General features: G+C 44.2%; 1 protein-coding gene across 6 annotated transcripts in view; it reads right to left on the reverse strand.

Moving 5' to 3' along the window:
* Positions 1-25,497, reverse strand: part of RAD54L2 (RAD54 like 2) — a 70,626-nt gene that overhangs the window by 20,235 nt on the left and 24,894 nt on the right. For 5 of the 6 annotated variants that reach the window (XM_062008706.1, XM_062008701.1, XM_062008703.1 and 2 more), the window contains 2 exons: positions 2,250-2,448; positions 801-940 (listed from right to left, as the gene is read on the reverse strand). In XM_062008706.1, coding sequence (XP_061864690.1) covers positions 801-940; positions 2,250-2,448 — 339 coding nt within the window. Of the gene's footprint in view, positions 1-800; positions 941-2,249; positions 2,449-13,293; positions 13,770-25,497 lie in introns of those variants that run through there. The other variant, XM_062008705.1, reaches the window with a different exon arrangement.

Raw genomic sequence — 25,497 nt, forward strand, 5'->3', positions numbered from 1 at the left:
TCAGGAGACAATTCAAGATGGTATATTCACTAGAAGACAAGGGTGACGCTTAACCATTTATACTGCCTGCTCTTTCCCTGTTTGCTGAAACAAGCAAGAAAGGACAAAGTTACATCATGAACATATGTACACCTCATCTATTGTTCCACGTGTTACCAGACTGTTCACAGGAGAAATATGATCCGGACCAAGGACATGGTAATTCTGTCAAGTTTGTTGATTTAACCTTTCAAAGCAGTGGAAAGTAAAGAGAGATCTGTTCCAGCATCCTACTTACAGACAAGTAACTTGTCAAAGTATCTTCAATAAATGTTACCTGGCACCTTTCGCCGTGCAGACACAGGATCTGGATTCAGAACTAGCTCAGAAGTGCAACTGACTGCAGTGAACCAAAGAGTGATTTTGGAACTGCCATTTCAAGAGTTTACACTTGGAATTCCACGTGCTCTATAGATTCACAGAGTGGTTTGGGTTGGAGGGAACCTTTAAATGTGATCTAATCTAAACCCCCTGCAATGAGCAGGGACATCTTCAACTAGATCAGGTTGCTCCATCCAGCCTGACCTTGAATGTTTGCAGGACTGGGGTACATGTCAGCTCTCTGGGCAACCTGTGACAGTGTTTCATCATCCTCATGGTGAAAAATTTCCTCCTTATATCTAGCCTGAATCTACCCTCTTTTAATTTTAAACTACCACCCTCTGTCTTATTATGGACAAGCATGGCACTACTTTCTTTTCCATTCAGTTTCTATCCTTAACAAAAAAATCTTGCTTCAGGTGGCATCTCCTACTGCTTACCAGGAAGAAACTCTAGGGGTACAGTTGGGATAGTGGCCGGATAATCCTTCCGCTGCTGCTCTAACCGTTTCCTTCTCTCCAACTCCTCCTGCTGAGCTGCTTTTGTCACGGCTTCCAGTTGGTCCTCACGCAACAGCTTTCTGAACACGGCAGCAGAGAGAAAAATAGGATTTGGTTACATTCAATTTCTTTCAGAAACATGAGCAGTTGTACAGCTGGCTAAAAAGACAATTGATAAGCTACAGGTAAATTCTGCAGCGGTTTCAAGACTGTGCTTCCCAACTGCAGGTAACACTGGTATTAGTCAAGGGAAAGACAAAAGTTTGACAGAAGCAAAATAACAAATGGAAGAAAATGTGAGTGGGTAAGTATATACTTAACTAGGTTATCATAGACTAGTTCTTCTATCTGAAAGGATGTTATTTGTTACTATGCAGTTTATAAATGGAAAACGCACCAAGTCATGCAAAGAAGATATACAGGAAGCAAAGACATTGATTCCTAACAAAAAGTCATCACCTTGATTCTCCTCTGACAGTGTTTTAACAATTAACAATTGTTTCAAAGGATGCTTTCAAATCACTTCAGCTTTACAGGTAACTTTCATTACTTCCAAAAGTTGTTTTTCCCCCCACTTCAGTTTCACATATGTAGCTCTGGAAACAAAGGCTCTTTTGCCAGAGGAGAGGTGCAGCAGAAGCAGTGGGAAAATCCATCTCCCTCAAACCACTCTTTAAATCCACCCAACTCCACACTTGAAAGGAACATCTCCTCCACTTTAATGAAGTCTCAGTTTCCAAGGCCTATTCAATGCTCATTCCTTCACCTTTAAGGCAATCAATCTGCACAGGCTTAAATATGAACCAAAACCACCAGCACATTACATACAGGGCAAAAGAGTCATTTGCTCCCACAGTTCTTGCTCAGTTACGATTTCTCTGAGTACTTTAGATCCCCTTGAACAAAATTTCTTGGTGAATCATCACCTCACAAATTGTTCCACAATCAAAAGGTATTGCTTTACAAAACCCAGGTGAAATTGATTTCCAATATTTCAGTCACAGCATCTGCATTCCTGCCAACAAGTACCCAACAGTAGAGGGAAGGACTGTATTTTAGGTTGTTTGCAGCAGGATCCTCACCAGCAAACATCTGAAATTGGATATTTACTTAACAGTGGTACTGGTTTTCAGTTATATGCAATTTTTGCAATATATTCCATAACCAAATATTCACTCTTCTGAAATACCAAACAAGTCTGCACCCACATGCAGCAATCCAGTCTGAGATCATCCTACTCCCACTAGTGAAATCCAAAGGTTTTGGAAAAGAAAAGCCATCTGGTTTGCCAGCAGTGGCAAAACGTAGCGCAGAAGCGAAGTCCAGAGATTCCATTTTTACCCGACAGGTTAACAGGACCCTAACTCTTTCTGCCCTACTGCTGCCTACCTTATGTTCCTCCGCATGTGAGACGGTTTCTGAGCCCTCTTCTTTTTGGTGTCCTCAGAGGCCAGGCTCTTGTGCTGGTTCTGCAAGAGTCGCTCCGCCCGCTCACTCTGAGATGAGGTAGTTGAAGTAGAGCGCTGCCATTCTCCATCCTCCGCGTGTTCAACATGGTCACCGCTGAACACAGCTTCCTGGGGTTGGTCTGGAAAGGCAAGGAGGTAACCATGTGAGAACTGTGCCAGGTTGGCAGCTGGCTTTTACATGAGCATTCATCAGGCTCTGAGATGAATGGGAACCAACAATCTCTACTGTTGCAGGTTTGCAAGCATGTTTCTCTGAGGTTCAAAACTGGGGTCTAACAGACACTTAAGAGAGTGTTAAAAAGCTTAACAGTGACAGGTCTGTGCCCAGCAAAAGCCAAGACTAACATCATTTAACACAGCTCAAATGTGTCTTGACAAGAAACCAAGGCAAAATTATTTCAGTCCATGTAGAGCACTTGCTGCCCTTATGCGCTTGTTTGTCTGTAGGGGCCCCATGAGCTCTGATTAAAACAAGGAACTCAAATCTCCTTTTCTTTGTTTCACAGCATTCCAGTAGGGCAGAAGTTCCCATTTATATGACACCCCTGTAACCATCTTCCAAATTAACAGAACACATCATGCAAGAGGTTATCTGGTTCAAACACTGGGTCATGGCTCAGGAGGCAGCTCGCTGGTTTTATCACCAGGCTCCACTCTCCTCATCTAAATGGTAACTTCTGGCAAGCTTTTTTTAAAACAAAAAGTAAGCAGCAGTACCTTTTCTACATTACAAATCACACACATTCCCTTTTCTCTGCATTCCCCTTTTTTCAGGCTGCTGCTAGTGGCTGATTTCCATCTTCAAGCACCATATGAAACAACACCTTGTTCTATGTGACATTTTACTCTTCGACAGGCTGCCAGTGACCAAGCTAATGCTTGCGGAGCACAGAAAGGAAATGTTTCTGTTCAAAAGCTTCCCTTGAAGTAAACTGTTTCCGACAAGCCTTGTAATAGCTTCTTTGAAGTGTCTTGTCCCCTTCTGTCAGGCAAAGAGACAACCCTGAACCTCATCTCACAATCAGCTTTCTTGCTTATACTGCATATCTGAGCTAATGACAGAACTGAAATGACACTCAGAATCTCGAAGGAAAGAAGACATCAGTGCAGAAGAATGTGGCAGATGAAGTAACACAGAACCAACAAGCATCCCATTGTGACTCTGTGGGATCTGGAGACAAAGAGCATCCTTTCTCAAAAAGCTGGGAGCTTAAACGAAGGATGCAGCACAGTGCATGTAACGGGACCTCTACAGCTACCATGGTAATATGTCCATTAAATCAACCTTTATCACCTCTTAAAATCAAGATGACAAGAATTAGATTTACACCCTGGTCAAAAGTACTAACTTTTCAAGCTTCTTCTCCAGACATCCCACCAGACCTGCCCCAGCATCTCCTTGAAGTCTATTATCAGAACCCATTTAGGACTTCAGGGCTCTCTCCCATGGACTAATACCAGCAGAGCATCTCAAATATTCCTATGAACATCAGTCCCAGTAAGTCCAACACATACTGGAAAAACAGGTATCCACAACTTATGGGAAGAAACAGATCTCACGAGGAATGCAAGAATGACTTATGTTGCATGTGAAGATTAAGGCAAAGGGCTCTTCTGCTACAGTCATGGCAGTTCTACTGCAGCCAAGGACTTCAAGCTCTGTCCTCTCACCATGTGTCCTCCAACTTACAAGTCCAGATATCATGCATCACATTCACTTGCAGAGAGAGATTGTGCTGGGAATAAACCCAGTTTCTCAGGCTTCACAGACAACAGCTCTGCTATTTGAGCTACGGACACATTTTAGTCTCATTACCTGCAATTCTTCAGCACCATTTCCTTCCCCCCACCCCCCTTGACTCCTGGTTATATAACTAGATCAAAAGATTGGATGAAATAGGGCAAAGGGAAGCAGGGAGGCTGCACATGTGGTCACATGCTCTGGGATGAGTCATTAAAGCAGTGACTATCAGGAGGCAAACACTGCCATGGTTACACTGCTGCCATCTCACCCTGGGCCCAGGGGACCTTGACAATGCATCAGAGAGCACAAAGTTACGCTGCTTTGGAAAAGGAAAGGCTTCTCTCCCCACACCCCAGTAATTACCTGTATCACCTCCACCTGCCCCAAGCCAGGAAAGGGTACCTGCAGGATAAGGGTGATGCTAATAAAACCTGAAGGCTCAGCAGACCAAAGGTGAGGCTATGACGTCTCCTCTGTATGTTTTCACATTTGTTGTGCAATCTCTATGTAGACTCATTCCACGTCATCATTTTTACCTTTTATTTCCTCTTAATCGTATGTAACACAAATTCTGGTGAAACTTACCCAGAGCTGGATCAGACAGGTTGTTTTAAAGATGTCATTGCCATCTGACCAGGAGATAGGCCCTCATCTGCCACAGCCACGTCTGCTCAGGCTGGTGTTTGTCCTGCCAGTACAAGTTCTGAGGTGAGGAACACAATCTGTGCCTCAGCCCACACTCCTGACACATTTGCATGTAGATACTGAGATCTCTTTGCTAGTGACAGCTCCAAGCACCACACTGCCTCAACTGCAGTGGGATTCGGAGCACAGGCTCCCCGAGGCTGGGCCCATCCTTGCCACTACAATGAATAAAGGTGCTTTTCACAAAGCTTAACTAATAACAATGAGAAAACCACATATCTAACCATGCAACAGCTCCCACTGCACCTGGGACACAAGCTGACAGTTACTAGCAGGAATTGGTTTGTTGCTGTTTCATATTCAACTCTTGATTGTGTACACAGCCTTAAATCTTGCCACAGGTGAAATGTGAGGCTGCTCACACTCCAGCAGTTTGTTCCAACTGGGACCCACACTGGGGCAGAAACACATTATGAAACAATAACTACATATACAAAAACCTATTCTGTACAAGATCTGGTTTGGTCTTGGGGTTGGAGAGTGTGGGAACAGCCTCATTGAACAGCTCCCATCAGGTGATCAATGGAATAATTTTGCCAAGTCTACATCTACGAGAAATGCAATTATGGCTTTGTAAGAGGAGCTCAATGTGCTACTCTGACATGGCTGTACAAGTAGCTTTTTACACAACACAAAAATTCATCAGCCATGTTTGCATGTCGACAACTGCCTGATCATGCTTAAGCTGTTAGCACACTCTAGGAATACCTGGAAAATTATCCACATTGCCCCAGTGAACAAAGCACTGCCACCAGTTCATGGGTAACAACCCAGCACAGTCTTGTGTAGGGAGATCAGCCACACATATCCAAGCACAGCTGAGCGAAAGAGCAGGCCCAAATCTGCCCAGCAGGAAACAGCCATGGGTCAGTCGAGGTTGGAGAGGACGTAAACCCATCCCATGCTGTGGGCATGCAACACACTTGTCAAGCAGCTGCTCCTTTGGGTGAGTTGCTGCTCTCTGTCTGAGAGGTCCCTGAGCAGTTCCCACTGGTGGTTACAGGCACCTGCACACACCCAGGCACCCTGTCCTGCAAGATACCCCAAACACCAAGAAGGGCATCCTTTCTCACTCACTATAGAGGTTTAAAATGTGCCTGCCCAATCATCAAACCCAACAGACCTGATTACAGCACAGCTCTGGTTTGTGCTGCAGACCAGAAGTTGCTAGTTTTCTTTGCTCAATAAGCAGCAGCAACCACCACCCCCAGCTGTACACAGAAGCAGGGGGAGGTGTTTGGCTTCTCAACCAGCACTTGCATATTACAGTTTAGAAGTCTCTGTAAGGAAAAGAGTCGTGACTCTGCACACTCTGCTTCAGATGCTCCCTGTGTGGTGTGACTGCCAGAGCTGCCCCTGAATACCACACATGGGTGTGACTCATCATGCACAACACAGCAAAAGATTTGTCCCACAGTCAGGCACTTCCAATTGCACCTAAGCTTCTAAAACTCACCTCATCACCACCTCCTTGCAGAATTGCCCTTAAAACAGCACAGGATGCATCCTGGAGGATATTCTCTGGCATCTTCGATTTGGCAGTGAATTGCTCTCAACACATAGAGCCTGCTTTGCAAAGAGGCTCAGGTTGCTGTGAAGTGTCATGAAGCAGCACATACATTTTACTGAGACACAAGATTTCTGTAACTAACACAGTCTTTTCCTGACACTGAGGTGTGTGAGAAACAGTGTTATAGCTGCATCCAGTCTCCAAGGCAAACCTTAATAAGTCCAAGTGTCTGTGCACAGACAGGTTAACATCCACAGTGCAGCTCTAGCAACAGTCCAACACTCCTAGGAGTCCAAAAATTGCCATCCAGGATAAGACTCAAGGGTCATCTGCCTGAGGCTCCTGCACAAGAAGGTCCAAGAGACCCCTCTATGGACAAAACACTGTGTAAGATGGTTACTTCTTTGCTTCCTCTGTTTCTGGCTACCTAATTCAGCTCCCGAGAGGCCAACTTCTCTGCCAGGGTAACTGCAATGACTCCAGGGAAGGCATGCCACTGAAAAACAGACGCTTGTTTATTCCTAAAATCATTTTACTATGGAAACTCAGGATATGCACTATTTTGCTGAGTCTTTGGGCATTATTTCCTACCCCAAGGACAGGGATGTGCACGCACGGTGAGGAAGACAGCTGCAATGCAGAACAGCCAGGAGTTAATTCTTGCTTTGGGAGCTCTCTTTTGTCCTGCACAAAGAACAAGGAGCAGTTAAATATTATTGCAGGCGTCCTGGGAACTTCCATGCAGTTTGTGGGCAATAGCTTGTCAGAGACTAGCTAGTACTAGCTAGTACTACTACAGCCGGTACTGAGCTGTCAGAGCAAGAATGGGAGGAGCACTGAAGGACGGCACAAGAAAGACTAATTGCACAGCTCCAGCTGCAACACTCCCAGTCACTGACACACTGAACTACAACTGTGCCAAAGGCTAGAGAAGCGACTCTGTAGAGCAAGCCCAACTGCAAAGGCACTGGCAGGCTGGAAGGTGTTCTCTGAGGTTATGTGATGGTTTCCTAGTGCACTGGGCACCAGAGAGGTGATGCCAGAGTTCAACTGTTTTTGGCACCCAGAGAACAGCAGTTCTCTAACTGTGGCAAGAGCAATCACCCCAGAGGCTGGCTGCAGCCGGAATGCTCTGGCTCATCCTGTTTTCAGCTGTGGAATATAAATTCAATATTTTCAGAATATTCTTTCTCTGTACACAACTGGGACAGCTGTTGCATGAATGCCATGCAAGAGAGGCATCTGCACAGAGCACCCTCTCAGAGAGGAGGCATTATGAAAACACTTTAGCACCCCAAGGCTAGAGGCAAGAAATTCCTTGTGAAACCCCTCAAGGACAGCTTAGGAGGCTCTGCCTCTACCTGTTGCAACATCCAGGAGAGACACAAAGCCCCCTTCCGTGGCTTGACACATATCTATGCCCCGTTCCTTCCTCCTCAAGCACTCGGAAAGCCACCCCGCAGGGGCACGGAGAGGGATGCAAGCCCTTCTGGGGCTGTATCTACCCCTGCAGCTGCTATCAGGGCAGCTAATTAGCGACAAGACTTTGTTCTGCTCAGAAAATAATCAGGCTCAGTCTTCGAGGGCAGGACACCCCTCCCAGCCACAACTGCTTAACAAAGCCCTAATTATGTAAGCATTATATAAAGCGGCACACCTTCCCCCCCCCGCCCCGCGCCGCAGCACCCGCTTGGCCGCGCTCCCCGCTGCGTGCCGGCACCCAGTGCCGTGCTGCCCACGCCCTGAACACACGGCAGCCTCTGCTCTGCACCCGTGGTCTCTGGCACGCGTGGGCTACTCCTGTGCTCGCCCGGGTGCCCTTCGTGGGTGTCCTCTCCTCGCCAGGGCCATGGCTGTGGGGAGCTCCCACCCAGGCACGCTGCACGCCTCGGGCAGCGGGACTCCAGCCCCTCGCCGTGGGCTGTCCGCGCTCAGCCCGCTGAGCAGGGGAACGAGCGATTCCCACCACTGCTCCCGTACCGGCTCTGCTGCCGGCTGCAATGGTTGGTGTCCTGCTGAGTCACAGCCACGGCACTGCGAGACACAAAGGCATCTTTTGGCTGAGCTTGCCCAGTCCTAGAGCTTGCCTGCTCCCAGGGGAAGCCTCCCTCGCCTGTCAAACTGCACGTAAATCAGTTCTAACATCATCATTCCTGCTGCTGATTTATCTAGGCGTGAACCACCTCAGGTCTGTCTGTCACATATACATGTCACTGGGACCAGATACTGAGACTGTCATATTGGTATAACAAATAGTGCTGCTTGAAGTCTGAGTAACACATTCTTCCTTTCTCTAGGTATTTGTAAAGTGATCAGTCACAGTGGGTTCAAGACACCTAATAGAACTCTGTGGACTGCTAGGGAGAGACGGCAGGCTGCCTCTATCCCCGGCTCAGGATCAGAGGATGGAGGGGAGAGACATGAAATGAGCTCTGAAGAAAACATCACCAGCATAAGCTCTGTGGGCTACTGCATGGGGAGGGAGCAAGGCTAGGAATACACAAAAGCCAAGCCCATCCCCAGACTCCTCCTTGGGCAGGAAGTATGCCCCAATGTATGGAAAACTTTAAAAGATAAATTATAAGGCAGCACTGCCCTTCTGGGTTTTTTTTCCTTCAGAGGTCTTTCCCTGTATCAGTTACTGATGAGGTTATGCTGCAGAGTACAACTTTTTTCCTGGACTGAAGAAATCCTTCAGGAGCAAAAGGCAGCAGAAGTAAAGGGCAGGAGCAAGGAAGATACCACCCAAAATCCAAAGGGAAAGAAAGCAGCCAGGAAGTATTGAGAGGCAGACTGGAACATCAAACAGCCAACTTTGGTGACAGACAATATATCTTCTAGCCCTGGGATTATTCAAGCAGAACCAGGCCCCAAATACTCAAGAGCTCTTGTTCTGGCCAGGCCTCAATGCAGCAGACGCTGAGACCCGGGTTACATAAAGACCCAAGAGCACTTATGTAACTGCTGTATAGCACAAGCCCACAGGCACCAGCACCTCACACCCGGAGTGTGGCAGGTAGCCACCAGCCAGCCCGCTGCCCAGCCCTGCTGCCACCTTGCTCCCATCCCCATGTAAGCCCCCCAAATGCAGCCCAGGTGAGGTGCCCATCAGGTTGTCCTCCCTCTGACAGGCACTCCAGAGGAAGGGTTGACGGTTATTCTGGAGCAGCAGGGAATCTCGTGCCCATTTCTAGCTCTGATGTGCTCAGAGGAGAGTTGTGAAGTTTCAAATCAAACATTTCAATAGTGTTTTGAGATGGCAAGAGCTAGAGGAATACAGAACATTGCTACCTGCCATCCCTCTTCCAGGCATAATCAAAACTACTTTTCCTATTAAAATACTCAAACTTGAAGTGTCAACTGCCTCCTCCTCACAATCCCCCATGTCCCGTGCAGACACTGTGGGCATTAGCCAAGCTGAGGAAACAAAGCTGGGAAACACACCGTTGAGGCAGCGAGTGAAGCAGGGGGGTTACAGATGTCCTTTAGCTGGGGGTGTGCAAGAGGAACTGAGTTACATAAAACTTCTGCACCAGAGTCAGGAAGTGTTTGAGGCTGAGTGCTGGGAAGTTTTCAGCAAGCTGTACACAGGAGGGAGCTGAAACCTCCCCTTTCTGGTTATCCCAGTTAACTAGTAACCCAGAATATGGTTTTGCCAGACAGACTACAGAAAATATCACCATAGGGATCTAAGCCACAAGTAACTGGATTTAACCATCAGACCTTACTCATTTTCACAATAGTTCAAAACTCAAACAAAAAAATCTGCTCCATTCTATTAGGGTGGATAAATACTGATTTAGGTTAATTTAGGTTTTTTTAGGTTAATTTCCCCTCACAGTTTCAGAAAATGGCTACATACAGGGGCTTGACATGCTCCCAGCACATTGAATCCAGCTGGCTGTGACCATGATTCTTCCAGGGATAAATTTCAGGGACTAAGAAAAGAGGACGAGTAGGGGAGCAAGCATTCTGCATTATGCAATGATTACATAAGCATTAGTTTACACTAGGTAGCTGGGAGTTGTGGTATTAGCTTTACACCAGGACACCCTGCAAGCAATGAGACATAATAAAAAAGGGATTATTGTTGCCATAGGCTTCCAAGGCCACCAAAATGGCAAACAAACAATGAGCACAACACAAACTTTCATCTCTGCCCAAAGCCCTCACCATAGCTTCATTCAGGACCTGTTAACAGTGAGGGGGCAGAAGACAGCTGACACTCCTAATTTAAAAGAGCAGCAATGGGAAATAATCCCAGTGTGAAACATCCTTCAGCATCTGAGTGCTCCTTTGTTGTTGCTCATGATGGTAATGGTGTGAGGAGAGATTTCAAAGTTTTAATACCTAGCATTTGCTAGCTATTAACTCCAGTTCAGTGTCAAAGTTGCTCACAAGCATGACAGGGTCCTCAGAATAACCTGAGATACACCCTTCTGTCCCTCTTGCAGAGGAGGAAACTATGGCAAGAACTCACACAGGCATCAGCGTTGTTGGCTCTGACCAACAGGCCCTCTTTCCTCCCCGTGAATCTCATTTCCTACTTGGAAAAACAAAACATAGTTGTGGATTTTTTTAGAACTGTAACAGAGCATTGAACTTTAGCTGCATTCTCTTCTGCTTCAGCCTCTAATTTCAGAGAAGTTTTCAAGGACTCTCTTTAATGAAGGAGGCATCACTTGGGATAAAAATGCAAATTGCTGAGCATGAGCCTGTGTGCCACCACATTCCACTGGCACTTCTCCCACCAAGCGCAGCCAGAAAAGTGACCGAGAGCACCAGAGAGAGCTAACAAGGCCAGGATGGGACACCATCACTCACAGAACAAGCTGTATCTAGTTCGTCTTTTCAAAACATTGGTGGTACTTCGTGTGCTGCTAAAGGAGTTTGACAAAGTGCTGCAAAGTTGTTCACAGCAGACTCACACAAATTGAAGCCACAATGTCACAAGGATACCCCTATCACAGGGATACCCCTATCCAAAATATGCAACACCCTAAAATACAAACATACTACAGTCTGGAAAAAAATCCAAATGAGCAACAGCTCCTTCATAAGGTTGCTAAGATTGCAACTACCTCTATGGTCAAAAAAGCCACATACATGTATATGGGGAAAAGACAGGGCTCTTCAAATAATAGACATTCTAACTTCACAGCAACAGGGTTTCCCCTGTGGTGTGCTACAACAAACCTTGATTTACCAGCTGGTGGGTAGTACCATAAACATAATTCAAATCCTCTCTTGACTTTCCAGAAACATATACAATCAACAGATAGCACGGCACTGCATACACAAGTGCTCGCTACTTTGAAGACCCAAAACAAGTGTTTAAGGCACATGGGGTGAGAAAAAGCCACATAATCCTGAGAGGAAAAGAAACACTGATGGGTAGCTGAAGCACAAAGGCAAGTAAGAAAGAACATGATGTATCAGCTCTGCCCCAGACTCACTCTGTGACCTTGTGCAGTTTATCATCCTCTGTGGTGACAAGAAGGCTATGGAGAAGTGCGACAGAGACCCTCCTGAACACAGCAGTCAGAACACAACCATGTTAGATCAGTTACAAATGCTTCCTCAAACAGATAATCTTGCTGGTAGAGCAGAGTGTGCTAAACCTTGCCCCAGACTTTGCAATGCTGTAAAAGAGGAGTTCACTCTTGCTCTCTTTTAAGTTTGTACAAATGACTCCAAATATCTTTCCACCCAATTTTTTTCAGAAGGCCTCTAACCTTTCATTCTTCCTCCATCAGTGACCTGCAGTCTCATTTCCAAAAGAATCTTCCCCTCCCCGTCTTATCTTTTTATACCTATTATCTAGACTGGGTTACATAAGCCACTAGTATCACCCAGATTCCTCATTTATCCAAACTCATTTTGTGTCGCAATTCCTTTCTCTTCTCATTTCACACTCTCCTAGAATTAGCTTCTTTGTCCTGCCACCACAACCACAGAAACAAGAAAGCAAGAAAAGATGGATTTCTTTTCTTTTTCTAGAATCCAACCCTCCAACTAATGGACAACAAATCCTGCCTGGTTCATTTCTATAAAAACCTCTCTGGGAAGAACACACTGCACTGGGCTCCTCTGGTAAACCAGGGACACAGAGTTAGAACTCCTGAGGACCATTTTTAACCAGCCTATTTAAGTTCATAGCATGAACTTTGGAGGTGTTTGCCATGTGAACAGGGGGAGAGAAGCTGGGTGTCCATAAGTACCTGACCTCAAAGTAACAAGTTAAATTACAAATTTAGAAAGTTCTTCAAATCTGAACAAAAGGGTTTTTTCTTCAACACACAATGACTTTCCACCAGAAAGCAAACTGAACAGCAGCCACCCCAAAACTGTAAACTCACATTAAGGTTTCACCAGTATCTTCTATGTGATTGGGGGGGGGCAAAAAAAGCCAAGTAGCTCTTAGTCTATTAGGCATTAATTAGGGAATCTGAAGCAGACACCAGCAGCTCTGCCTGGTGCCCAGATTGCTGCCTGGTCAGCAAGTCACCAAACATTTCACTGACAAAAGAAGCTCCAAAACTATTATTGAGTAGGATGCTGGGGGAAAGGACATGGCAAAAGTTAAAGGGGGTTGGAGAGAAGATACTGGATATAAAATGATATTAACAGTTGCCTCCTCTCTTGCTAAAAATTACTTTTGCAGCATTACAATGACAGCAGCAAACAATAACAGCCACACTCTGAATGTCACATCACCAAAGTGTTCAGAATTAAAAGCACATAGAAAGAAAGAGGTTCCATCTCATATCCCCTCCATCAAACCAAGAAGCACTGCAAGACTCTGAAAATCCAGCCATTTCCATCCCTGCCCGGTAGGTAGCAAATTAAAACCTGAGCCCCACGTGAGAGTCTCAGTTCATTTCTCGGTACTCCAGAACAGTGGTGGCAGAATTAATTGTTTGTAACAGGAAAGCAAGAGGGAAAAGAAAACAGGGGCAGGGGGGAGAGAAAAATCAACCCCAAAACCCCCAGCCTGTGTCCTACCTGGAAACTGCTGAGACTCATCCAAGAGTAACATGTTCCTCAGTGCACTGAGGCAAGACTTTGCCTGTGACTCTGCCCCAACACGTGTTCAATGTGGCCGCACGCTCTCAGCCTTTCTGCTATTCTTGTCTCGGGGTCTTCAGGACAAAAGTTTCCAGTCAGTCCCAGCAACTCCTCCTTATCTCTGCCCACAGCCCAATGAGCACTAAATCCACTCTCACTGGCTGTTCAGCTCGTAAGCGGGAAATATCTCCTGATAAAAGCAGTCCAGGGTAGAGGCAGGGAAACCTGCACTTAAGGTTTCTGAAAATAACTTTGGTAAATAGTTCCTAGTGCTTGAATCCACCCAGCCGGTGTGACGGGAATCAGTACGCACATATCCTCCCTGCACCCAGCCGAGACGGACCAGGGTCACTGTTATATAACTAGTTAAATATGCCTCGTGTTCAGCCTAAATAAAAATTGTCACTATCTCCTCCCCTGCTCAGGGAGTCAAACGACACAGCCCTGCCCAAGGTAGCTGCTGCAGCTACCGGGAACCGGCGCCTGGAGCTGTGCTGCCCAGCCGGCTGGGCTGCAGTCCGTGTGCCCGGGCTGCAGTCCGTGTGCCCGGTCAGCAGGAGACACCCCGGTTATGCCTGGGAAAAGAGTTTTGAAAGAGACAAGAGTAGGGAGGCTGAGGGGGTGTGTACAGGGGAGGTCTCTCTCCTCTGGAGCTGCGGAGCTGCAGGGCTGTTCAGATCGGATCGGATCCCATTCACTCAGCCTCTGATCCAGTTCAACTAGTGGCAGAGACCAAGAGGAGAATAAAATACAAATCCTTACATAACCGTCGAGGCTCTGGTGGGGCCCCGCACAAGGGGAATCCCAACAGACAACAGGCCGGTCGGGCCACAGCCCTGCTTCCAAGTTTCCCAGCAGGAAAGGAAAAGGGGTGGGGGAATGAGTTGCAGAAAGTAGTACAGCCTCTTTGGCTCTTAAAACAATCTCACTATCTGAGACTTTATGAACTATTGCATGGTGCCTGCTGACTTCCAAGAAACCTGGACAACTGAGGATGAAACCTAAGGATTCCAGGCGAGCTGGTCACCTGTTTGCACAATAACAGGCAAAAGAGCATCCTGTTAGCTGTGTTCAATCAGCACTGCTAGTCTGCAGAAGCCTCACGGGGCAGCAAACAGACTATGAATGAGATTTCTCAGTTTTTAAGAAAGAACCTGTCAGAATTTGTGAAGCATGAGCTTATTTCTAAGTGAGCTTTTCTCCTCATCATCTACTTGCACCAGAAGGACTGGTACAGGAGAGAATAAGTACTTTAACACTGTGGTTAAACCCCTGAAGGCCAACCATCATGCCTCACCTTCAGTGCTACAGAGACTTTTTCCATGCCTGATTCCCTTCAAAGGCATACCCAATACCATTAACAAACAGCAAACTCCATGCTGATAGGCATGCAATGAAATCAGCTCGCTCCTACCAAGCATTTGTCCATGTAATGGAGTCAGCTCTTTGTTGAAACTACTGGCAAGTGAGAGACAGGAAAACCAGGATGGGCAGAAGAAGCCTAAAGCAGGCTGTGTCCAAACAGCTCTGGCACACGACTCCGGGACAAGGAGCTGCACTCTTAACACTAAAGGTCAATCTAAAGGTCTACAAACACAGAGAGGGCAGAGCCCATTTATCCTTTGGATTAGACCTTTCATTTGAAGAGGGTGGTAGGGTGCAGTGAATCCTTGCAACCTTCAAAATACCCTTGTTGCTTCAAGGTACATCAAGACTTTGAAACAAATCCAAGGTGTTATTTTCATTACTAGAGACATATACATTTCATCAAAGAAAAGATGAACTGTAGTAAAATTCAGGGGCTCGGAAACAAGAAAGCCTTTCACCTATGTCACAGATTGAAATAGCCTGTCTGGTACACAAGAACATAAAGTGTCTATCAAGGGGAAAAAAGAGGGACAAATATATTAAGAAAAGTAAATAGCAGAGGATCTCACAGCAGGCCTTGTAAGGACTTTGTGGGATTGGAATAAATAACCAAACATGACCTCAGCATCTGACCTAACAGATTTATGAAACTGAGAAGCAAGATTTAAAGACAAGTATTTGTGTAAATACAACTGGGTACTTTCCAAGGCATGCTTATTACAACAATCAAGCACGAGAAACTGAAGTTCAGCACACTGGGGCAAATAGGCAACCTGTACCTGTCCTTCTGCACACAGCAATAAAAAGTGAATTTCCTTGTCCACCTCAGTGTGCAAAATGCAAAGGAATTTTTCTAGTTTTTCTACTCACAACAGCCTACTGGTGAGGTGTTCTGGTTAGCCATAACTGTTAACCATGATAAATATGTATTGACACAGCCAAGAATTAGATCTGCTGGGATCAGTCAGTTTATGAAATGATCTCCTCATGGAACATAATCTTGTTATAGATAAGCCCTTTACTGAATAGCTTTGCTGTAAGGCCAGTCTTGCCACTAAGGAAGAATGTTCTCCCTCCACTACAGAGTCTGAAATCTTACTTACCTGTCTTACCTCACGTACCTCATACTCAAACCACAAATTCTTTGTAATTGTAGGGCTGTGCTATACATCAGAAGAAGCTTCTCAAGAAACTGTTATCACTTGAGAGGTTCCCTTGCCAAAAACATAGGAGATTCCCCTGTTAAAAAAAGTCACTATAAAGTTTGTATCTTCATAGTGTATCAAGATAAAGGCTCTTCAGAACATAGTTTTTATTCAACTGACAAGTCTTTTCAGCAGCAATGTCAGCATCCCTGACCACTGCAAATTCATAAGGATTAAAACTCACACCTGAATCTGCCTACATGCACAAGAAACGCAATTGTAAAGTTTTTCAGGACACTAGCTCCTGTCTGTATAGCAGAAAACATTGGAGACTAAACTCAGGTCAACCAAAAATTTCAACAAAATATCCCAGAACATATCACAAGAGACTCTTTATTGATCCAGTCCCTTCAAGCTGGAGTAGCTCCTCCCACACCCATGCCTGTTCTCCACCTTGAACCTGGTTCTCTCAATCCACTCTTGCCCTTGCTGAGCTCTCCAGGCTGAGCAGCTCCAGGGCTGCTCAACATTGGCCTTATCCAAGCCCACCAAGCACAGCTTTTTTGAGTGAGAATTGCTGGATCCATAATATGCTACCATACTCTTGGTTCCTACAAGCTAAGGTGGTTCCCTTCTCTGCAGTGACTGTCCTGTGTACAGGGCAATCCCCTCATTGCTGCGCTGCAGAACAGAGAGACCTTCTTTGCTCATCCTCAAATGCTCCACACTGGCTGTGCAGTCCCTTCCCCATCTCACAGCTTTCTCACAGGCATGATTCACATCTACCAGCTGGTTCTGCTCACCCCATTGATCTCTAACAAGTAGAGATCACACAATGGTAGGGGCCTTTACAGATCATCCAGTCCAACCCCCCTGCAGAAGCAGGTTCACCTAGATCAGGTCACTTAAGAACACATCCAGCCAGGTCTTGAAGACCTCCAAGGAAGGAGCCTCCACACCCTCCCAGGGCAGCCTGTGCCAGGGCTCCCTCACCTAAACAGTAAAATATTTTTTTTCTTACATTTAAGTGGAACTGTTTGTGTTCCAGCTTCATCCCATTACCCTTTGTCCTGTTGCTAGCTACTATAGAAAAAAGGGATGTCCCAACCTCCTGACACCCACCCTTTAGATATTTGTAAATGTTCATAAGATCTCCCCTCAGTCTCCTCCAGACTAAGCCCCAGTTCCCACAGTCTTTCCCTCGTATGAAAGATGCTCCATACCCCTGATCATCTTGGTGGCCCTGTGCTGGACTCTCTCCAGCAGTTTCCTGTCCCTCTTGATCTGAGGAACCCACAACTGGACACAGGACTCAGATGAGGCCTCACCAGGGCAGAGTAGAGAGGGAGAAGAACCTCCCTTGACCTGCTGGGCACACTCTTCTTGATGCATCCCAGGTTGCCACTGGCTTCTTGGCCACGAGGGCACATTGAGATGCTGCCAACAAATCTTAATTGTTTGTAAGTTGCTAAACACAAACTAGGCTTGACAGCCAAGTTTCACTCTTAATTATCATCTGCTTGTAGCACATACTAATATGATGAAGGTCACTTTCCCTGTCCCATTTTCCATGTTGTTTTAGCAACATGGAAAACACACAAGAATATCAGGATTGAGTCGGTTATGGTATAAGGTGATGTTTGTCAGCCTAAAACAGTTCAGCAGACAGAACCAAACCGAAACTCCACAACACTATTTGGTGACAACTGAGTACTGCTGGGCTTTGAGAATCATTTACTTCTTAAATAAACACTGTACTGTAAACATGAACTCTTTTTGAGTAAGATGTAAACCAATCATGGAAAAACAGAGGAGTCTTTCCATCGCCTTTTGTGAGTTTTGGATTGAACTGTAAGGCACAGAACTTAATCAGTCTGGTTTTTATCATTTTATTTGTATTCATTTACATCTCGGTTTATTTTTTTTCCCACACTCATCTAAATCATAAGTTGTACACAGTGTAACAAAAATCTAATCACATAAAATACAGGTAGTGATGAAATACACAAAAGATACGCAGCTTCAGCCTCCAACCCCAGTCTTTCAAAGACTGTTTAAATATACTGAAGAGGACAAGCCGTTATTGGACAAGATGTAATGACTTTAAGTCAAACGATTTCGACTGTAGGTATTTATCATCATCCTAATCGAAGCTACATCCATTGAGTTACAATCCCAGTTTTATTTGAGAAACTGATTCTCATCTCCTTGCTACACTGCTGCTGGAGATGACACTGTATTTGTGCACCACAGAAGACCGATTTTGTGCAGCTTTAATTTCATTCCAGTTTTCATCTGAGTGCAAACTTGACATAAATCACAAGCTAAGAGTACACAAAAGTGCCATTTAAATTGCTTCTGATAGATCAAGTATTTAAATATTTTACATAGAGGAAAATTACTTACAGATGTTTTAATTGCAAAATTTGTTTTGACACAGATTGAAACTAGAACTTTCTGTTCACTTATACAAAAAAGATTTTATCATGTAACTTTCTCCTGCCTTGCTCCTATTTGCATATCTGCAAGTGGAAGTAATGTCTTCTGACTCCTACTTAGAATTTTTTGAGACTGAGTCAGTGAACTTCATGTTGAAGAAAATGCAAACAAAACATTTTCAGCATCTGTAGTACAAATTCTCATTATTAAAATAAAAAGCAGGTATTGCATAAAAAGCTTTGATCCAAAGGATGAGCCAGACACTTCCTAAAATTCAATGTTGCAGTTTTCTATAAAGCCCAAGCAGGAAATTAAGACAAGAACTAAAACAAGTAAGTGTGATGTGATTTTATGGTTTAAAATCTGAAGAATACTCCTATGTAATCTAAACAGTTTCCTCTTGTTCCAAACTTACTCCTACTTGGCTAAAAGTATTACACTTGTATAACATACAGCTACATGCACATTTTATTTAACCAGTCATTAAAAACAGTACAATAACACACAAATTAAGGAAAAATGGAAATAAGGACCCCCTGCACAGATTAAACTCAAATGTAAAACAGAAGTGTTTCAACCACTACATTTGAAAATAAAAGGGGCACTATCTAAAATGTAAAGCAGAGGATTTTCATTTGGGCTTCATCACACTCATTAGGCGACCTCGGCACAAGACACTTTGCCACTCCTTGTCTGTTCAAAAGGGAAGATACCACATTACAAATTTGCTAATTAGTTCCCTTGTGATTTCATTATGGTTGCAGAAGCTGCAGATGACCAAGTGTGGTACCTATTAGCAATGACTAGGTGCTGTACAATGCTGACTATACTATACCTAATGTGACAGAGAAGTTAAGAGTGACTGTCCTTCATTAGAGTCTCTGTCTGCTTTGTGAAAGAAGAAAAGCAAGTTTTTAGTCAGTAAAGCAAAACCCTCATATCTTGCAAAGCCTATCAGAAAAGCAGGAAGAAACAAGATACTTCTCTCCATGGAAGACCTGGAGCAATTCTTTGTCTAGCTAATAACTGCTCCTTCATTGACCCTGCTCCCTGTGCATTCATGCTACTCTTACGTCTGTGGCAGCTTTAAGAGAGAACGTAGCTACAGGTAAAAAGAAAAAACACTTGAAAAATCCACATGCACAGAAAATGCAAAGCCATGGACGTGGGCTGTTCTTGAACTGCATAGAAGGATATCTATTTTGTATTCCATCATACACAATAGATCAAAGGGAAGGTGGAAGAAAAGAGGGGAAAAAAAGCATAGCCAGTTATAATAGCCCATCGGTTCAGGAGCTCAGCCAGGCCCTGCGCCCAATCAGTGGGTCTGTAAGAAGCAGAGCTCTGGCGTCATCACCTCCTTTTAAAGAAGTAAAGCGAGTCATTACTCCAGCTTATATAACACTTAGACTACGCCACACTTTGTGCCACCCTCTCAAAAAGGAAGCTGCTGTCAGAGAGCCTGAGACAGGGGCAGAGGAATCACACTTTCATTTGGAGCGTCTCCCTGCTTAGGATAGCAGAGGAGAGCAGGAAAGAGTCTGCACCTCCGGACAGAGCAGGCAGAAGGCAAAAGGCTCCGTGGCTGCCCTGCAGCATCGTCAGTCTGTAATGCCCTGTGAAGGGGGCTGGGGGACAGCACTGTCAGGATCTCATCCTTCCTTCCCACAGCAATGTCAGGCCACACCTCATCCCCCTTGAGAATAACCTAGTTCACAGGTCTAGTTAAAATGCTGGAATAGGTTAATAAACTCCCTCGCAAAAGCCCAGGCATTGCTCCTCCCACACTCCTCTCCAGTCTTGACACTATTCCCTGTTCCTCACAGATTTATGGGTAAACAACCTGTAGATAAGGGACTGACTTCCACCTGCCTATCACAGTCCAACAACTGAAACTGCTCCAACACAAACAAAATGCACAGCAAGGCAACCTGCAGCTTTAGGTTCTGCAGAAAGGGAGCTAACAAAGGATACAGTACTGGCTGTTCCCAGCAAAGAACCCAAGAGGATTTTTTGTTTGTTTTTTAATGTCACCATTTAGGGAGCTCAGTAAAGCCACTGCAAGGGAGCTGGGTGTCTGCCACAGGGTCTGCGTGGGCATTAGCAGCTCCCATACAACGTGCTGACTACACAGACACTTGGTAGCTGAGCAGGTCCAAACCCCTCAGACTACACACAGAAACAACATTTGTTCTAGAAGACAGGCTGTACTACAGGGAAACTGCCAGAATAAAAACAATGGACAAAATATGCAGCCTTCTGTAACAAAGTAAAGTTCCCAGAGGAATCAGTGAGGCTTTTTGCCTAAATGACAGACAAATCTTCCTTGCAATTTCAATGTAACCTTTCTGCATTACTCAGTACCCAGGATTGCTAAAACTGCAAATACTAGCAGCCAGGTTCTTTTCACCTTTTATACTAACTATATCTTTTGTATTTTATTCATGTGGATTGTAGAAACATAGAAGACAGACAACTCCTGACTTTCTGAGTCTTAGGAAATGAACACAAGTCTCAACTGTAAGATTTGTGGAGGTGGAGGGCAGATGCTTGACAGACACAAAGCAACTTCAGAGATGCTCTTATCCCTTTCAAGAACTGAGAAAACACCACCTCAGCTTCTTAGTTTGAGCAAGTCACCTGAGAAGTGCATCCAATATCTGCAGTTAGATGCACATTTGCTGAGTTATCCACAACCAGCTGACAGGAGGCTGAGCCCCACAGTCTGCACCTGTATGATAAAGCATATTTAAACACTCTGATCTGTAACGATCCTTTTTCAAAGGTAATGCAGTTTCCCCTAACAATCTGATGAAGTTTAAACACATGCCAATACACAGGACATTAATTAACAATTAAATTCTTTCACATGTAGCTATTACTTGCTTTGCAAGCAGTTATTGGTTTGGGAGACAATCTATGAAAAGGACTCACAAGAATTAAAATCTACCTGGTTGTTTAAGAATAGTAAAATACACAGTGATAAATGCAAGTTCTGGTTTGGCTGCCCAGGCTTAGAAAGACCAGGGCATGACCAGGGCCATTGCAGAGGCAATAAACAGAAGAGGTTTGCTTCCCCCAGGCTATGCCCTCCCAGCTTTTTTAGAAATAATACAGGTGAACTCTAGAGGGAGCTGCAGCCAGACACAAGAATCCAAAATAAAGAATCAAGATAGGAAAGTCCATCAAGAAGTTTAAAAATGGAAAAAATGTCAATTGCCACTCTTCTCTCCAAGAAATCCTCCCTGTGCTCTGCAAACAGTAACTTACAGATTAAATTACAGGACTTATACTTACTGGCAGACACCACTCTGACACATGCACACACAGAATACAACAGAGGTTAAAGGAACACTCATGATAGTCTTCTGTGCTTTTCTAGATTTAGAGAAGTCTTGACTTCTGCTTCTTTCCACATCTTTCTCCAACTTATCCATTTTCAATCAACAAAAAGAACCTCCTCTGCACTCCAAGCTTACTCTGACAGGCCTGTGCCTTTCCTTTCCCCTTGCTACCAGTCTCCAGCTAAAAAATGACATGTGATCAAAGCACATGTCACACCAGTCTAAGGCAGAAAGCAAGAAGCAACCAAGCTCACTGTGCTTGTGTGCTGCAGGAGATGGAAGCACCTCACTAAAGTGTAATTATAGTCTCTGAGGCTGCCTCGACCTTGGGATACCCACCTGACTCAGTACCAGCTGAAGACGTGGCTGCGAAAAGCTGCTTTCTAAAAGCAATTGAGAGAATAAAGAAGTAAGAAGATGGGGAGCAAATACATCCTTAAGAAATAAATTTCATTTTCTAGCAGATAGGGAGGAAAACTTAACACCATTGTTTCCTAACAGAAAACAATGTGCAGTCTGGTCAAAAGCAGAAGGAAAAAAAGATTTAGCTTGCTAAGATTTACCAATACAAGCAGGATCATTTAAATCAAGTAAAAAGTGCAGGTAAATTACTTTCTAACAGCAGTTCTCCTTTTTATCCCCCTTTTTTTTTCCTCCAACAGTGTGAGTCTTTCTAAATCTGGATATAAAATTATATCAAATAGCATATCATTTAACAGGGTATTATTCAGGAGTCTCCACACTCTTCCTCCACCTCAGTTTCATACAGGTGAGTAAAACATGATCTAATTTATAAGAATAACTTCAGCTGAAAAGCAAAAACTCACATATATGAGCAGGAAGAGCCTGCTAAATGAACAGACTTATAACAAAGGCTTTCCTCTCTTCCCCTGTAAAGACAGTCCTTTGCGCTATTCCCAACCCCACACATCCAGCTTGGGACTCCCACACAGCCCCCACAGTTTTGTTTTGTTCCAGTACTTTGTTGGGGAGAAGAAAAGATGGGATGACTTTGGGGTGGGAAGCACATGAATAACAGCATCTCCCAGAAGGAGCAGCAGCTCCTTGCACCTCAAGGATGCATTAATGTATCATTCAAAGAAACAATAACCCCACTTGCACATGACCTTAGAAACAGATTTCCAAAATAATTTCAGCTTTAATAACTCCAGGTGCTAATGAACTTTTTAGCAAGTATGGTGGTAACTACTGATTTTTCCCATCAGGTTAGACAAAGAAATTATCCAAGCAGCTACAAATCCATTTCACTTTCAATGTAATTGCACCCCTTGCTGCACGAACTGTAATGATGAGACACAAAGAGCCACAAAGGAACATCACATGAAACAAAATCCATTTTTGCTATAATTTCATGCCAACATTTTTTTCCCCAACCACCAAGTGAAAATTGCACACAAAGCTAAACTAGTAGTACCTTTTTAAATAAACAGGCTTTCCTCTAGCAAGAGTTCAAGGAAAGCAAAGAACTTTCCTAATGCGAATCCACAGTGGCTGTCACCTGGAGTCAAGTACTCCTTAGGAAACTCAAAATTGAGCATAGAGTGGCACACTCCAGTTAAACAAAAATCAACCATTTGAAATACATTCTGTATTGTGCTCTAAAAACAAGAGGTAACTCTGAATCTATTATATTATCAAATGTCATAGGCAGAGATGAGCACAGTTTTAAGAGGCTAAGATGAGGAAAAGGGTCTCTTTCCTCCCATGCCAATTTTTCAGAGCTTCTGAGACTTGGCCCTGGTGCCTTCACCCTTCTAAGAAAGTGCAGTGCAAAAGAGCACAGCTACCTGTGTGTCCTCTCTCCTGGGACTTGCAATTCTGTATCACCAACACAACTGTGCTCCTCATTCACTTCACCTTAAGGGTCCACATGTTCATAGAAACCCCACACAAAGCAGTTTTGTATCGCTCCAGCATTTTTTCAGAGAGGAGGGGAACAGTATGACCTGAGGTGAGAAGAGGGAGTACAGACTGCCTCCACCTTCTCTTGGTCTATGTCATGAAGCTACCACATGCCCAGCCCTGCGGAAAGAAAGAGGGGATAGGAAAGGAGAAAACAGGCAAAGTGGACAACACAGGGCAGAAGACAAGGCCAATGGTGTGAAGACTGTCATATTGCAATGGTAGCATCTAATACACTCTTATTTGGTGTTGCCTGGTATATCTGTACGTTAAGAACTGTGGCCCTACCATAGCACTGGAGAACTGTCCCCTGCTATACCCCAGAAGTAGTAACTCCAATCCATGTCTGCTGTATTTCCATTACAGAGGGTGAGGTACAACTAGTAGCCTTTAAGAAGTGTCTGCCTGTACTCTGAAACAACTAGCTCTTTTCACTTTAATCCTGAACTACACTTTTTAAAAGTGTTTAATCTATATACTCAGAGGTAAGAAAACAAGCAACTTGCCATCACTATTAATAGCAGAATTACACCAATGTGTATGAGAGAATGAATTCCAGAGACTTCAATCAGAATAATCCAAAGACATTCAGAAAGCAGAAGAGCAGGAGCACTACGTGGGACTCGTTCAAACACTCGAGAGCTTTCCTCGAGAGTGCTCTAAGGTATGAACAGTCTCTGCATTTGAAATAATCTGTAAAATCCATATTGGAGGTTTGTTTCCTCTTTGCTCAAATTAGGTTTCATTCCTGTGGAGTTTAACACAGCCCTGGGCAACTACCAGGATCAGAGAAAAAGTGCAGGACTTGAAACAGCCCTTTATCTCTACAGTCATGAGTACATCACATATCTACTAAAAAGGATTTAGGGAGTTAACAAAACATGTTCTTAGCAGTCATGTACTGATATCACAAAATCAAAAATGATAAAACAAGTGCTGTTACCCACAAGTAATGAAAAAACAGATGCAGTGGGCAGTGATGACAAGGCTGGAAAAGCAGTGGCAGCCTTCAGCTAGGGCTGAAGCGTGCTGCTAGGATAGGTGTGCAGTCTGGCAGCCACTGGGAAGGAGTTGGAAGTGTCCTGCAAGAGGTACTCCAGAAAAAAAAAAACACACGATGCTAAGGTTTATTGACCAGCACTGAAGAAATGTATAAAGGATGCAATCTAGCTACATGGTTATTATAAGCTTCTGCTAAGTCCGAGACTAATACTATCCACCATCAACAGATGTGGATAACATTACATTAACCATGGAAGGTTTTTAAGTGTCTGAGTCAACATCAAAACATGGAAAACCTATGTTTTCCGCTCTTTTGCAAGCCAGCAAAAGTTAGTTTTGTAATTGTTATCATCACCATTATTTAAAACAAACCATTTCAGTTTGGGGAAAACACATGCAGTCTTCCAAAGAAATAAGCAAGAAGATTAACAATCTTTTAAGTCTTGTAGAGCTTGAAAGATGCAAGAGCCCATCCACAAAGGAAGGATCTCCCTCCAGTATCCCTAATGGAACCTCAATACCAGGAGGGGAGGAGAACAGCACGGCTGGGACAGGGAGAACAAAGTTTTAAAAGAAATTATTAAAATTAAGCTTTTAAAAATGCAGTATAAACACTGCAGCACTTCCTTCTTGTGAATCAAAGTAACTGCCTGTTCCCAAGATGATTTTCATGAATGAGAGTTATCTACAAAGAGACATAAACATCACATGGGTAAAACAAAATGATCCTCTTCATTCTGAAGTCAGCTGTACTTCATAGGCCAAATAACACAAGACAAGTTTTCTATTAGATCTAAAGTAAGATAGATGTCAAATGACATTTCTGAAGCAGAATGTAGCTGTGATGAGACATCAGGGAAAGCTGAGGGGACACCTCCACAGAAAACAATAATTATACAGCTAAGCACAGAGAACTCGTC

This window comes from Colius striatus, chromosome 15 (genome assembly GCF_028858725.1).
Source record: "Colius striatus isolate bColStr4 chromosome 15, bColStr4.1.hap1, whole genome shotgun sequence".
NCBI classification, from domain to species: domain Eukaryota; kingdom Metazoa; phylum Chordata; class Aves; order Coliiformes; family Coliidae; genus Colius; species Colius striatus.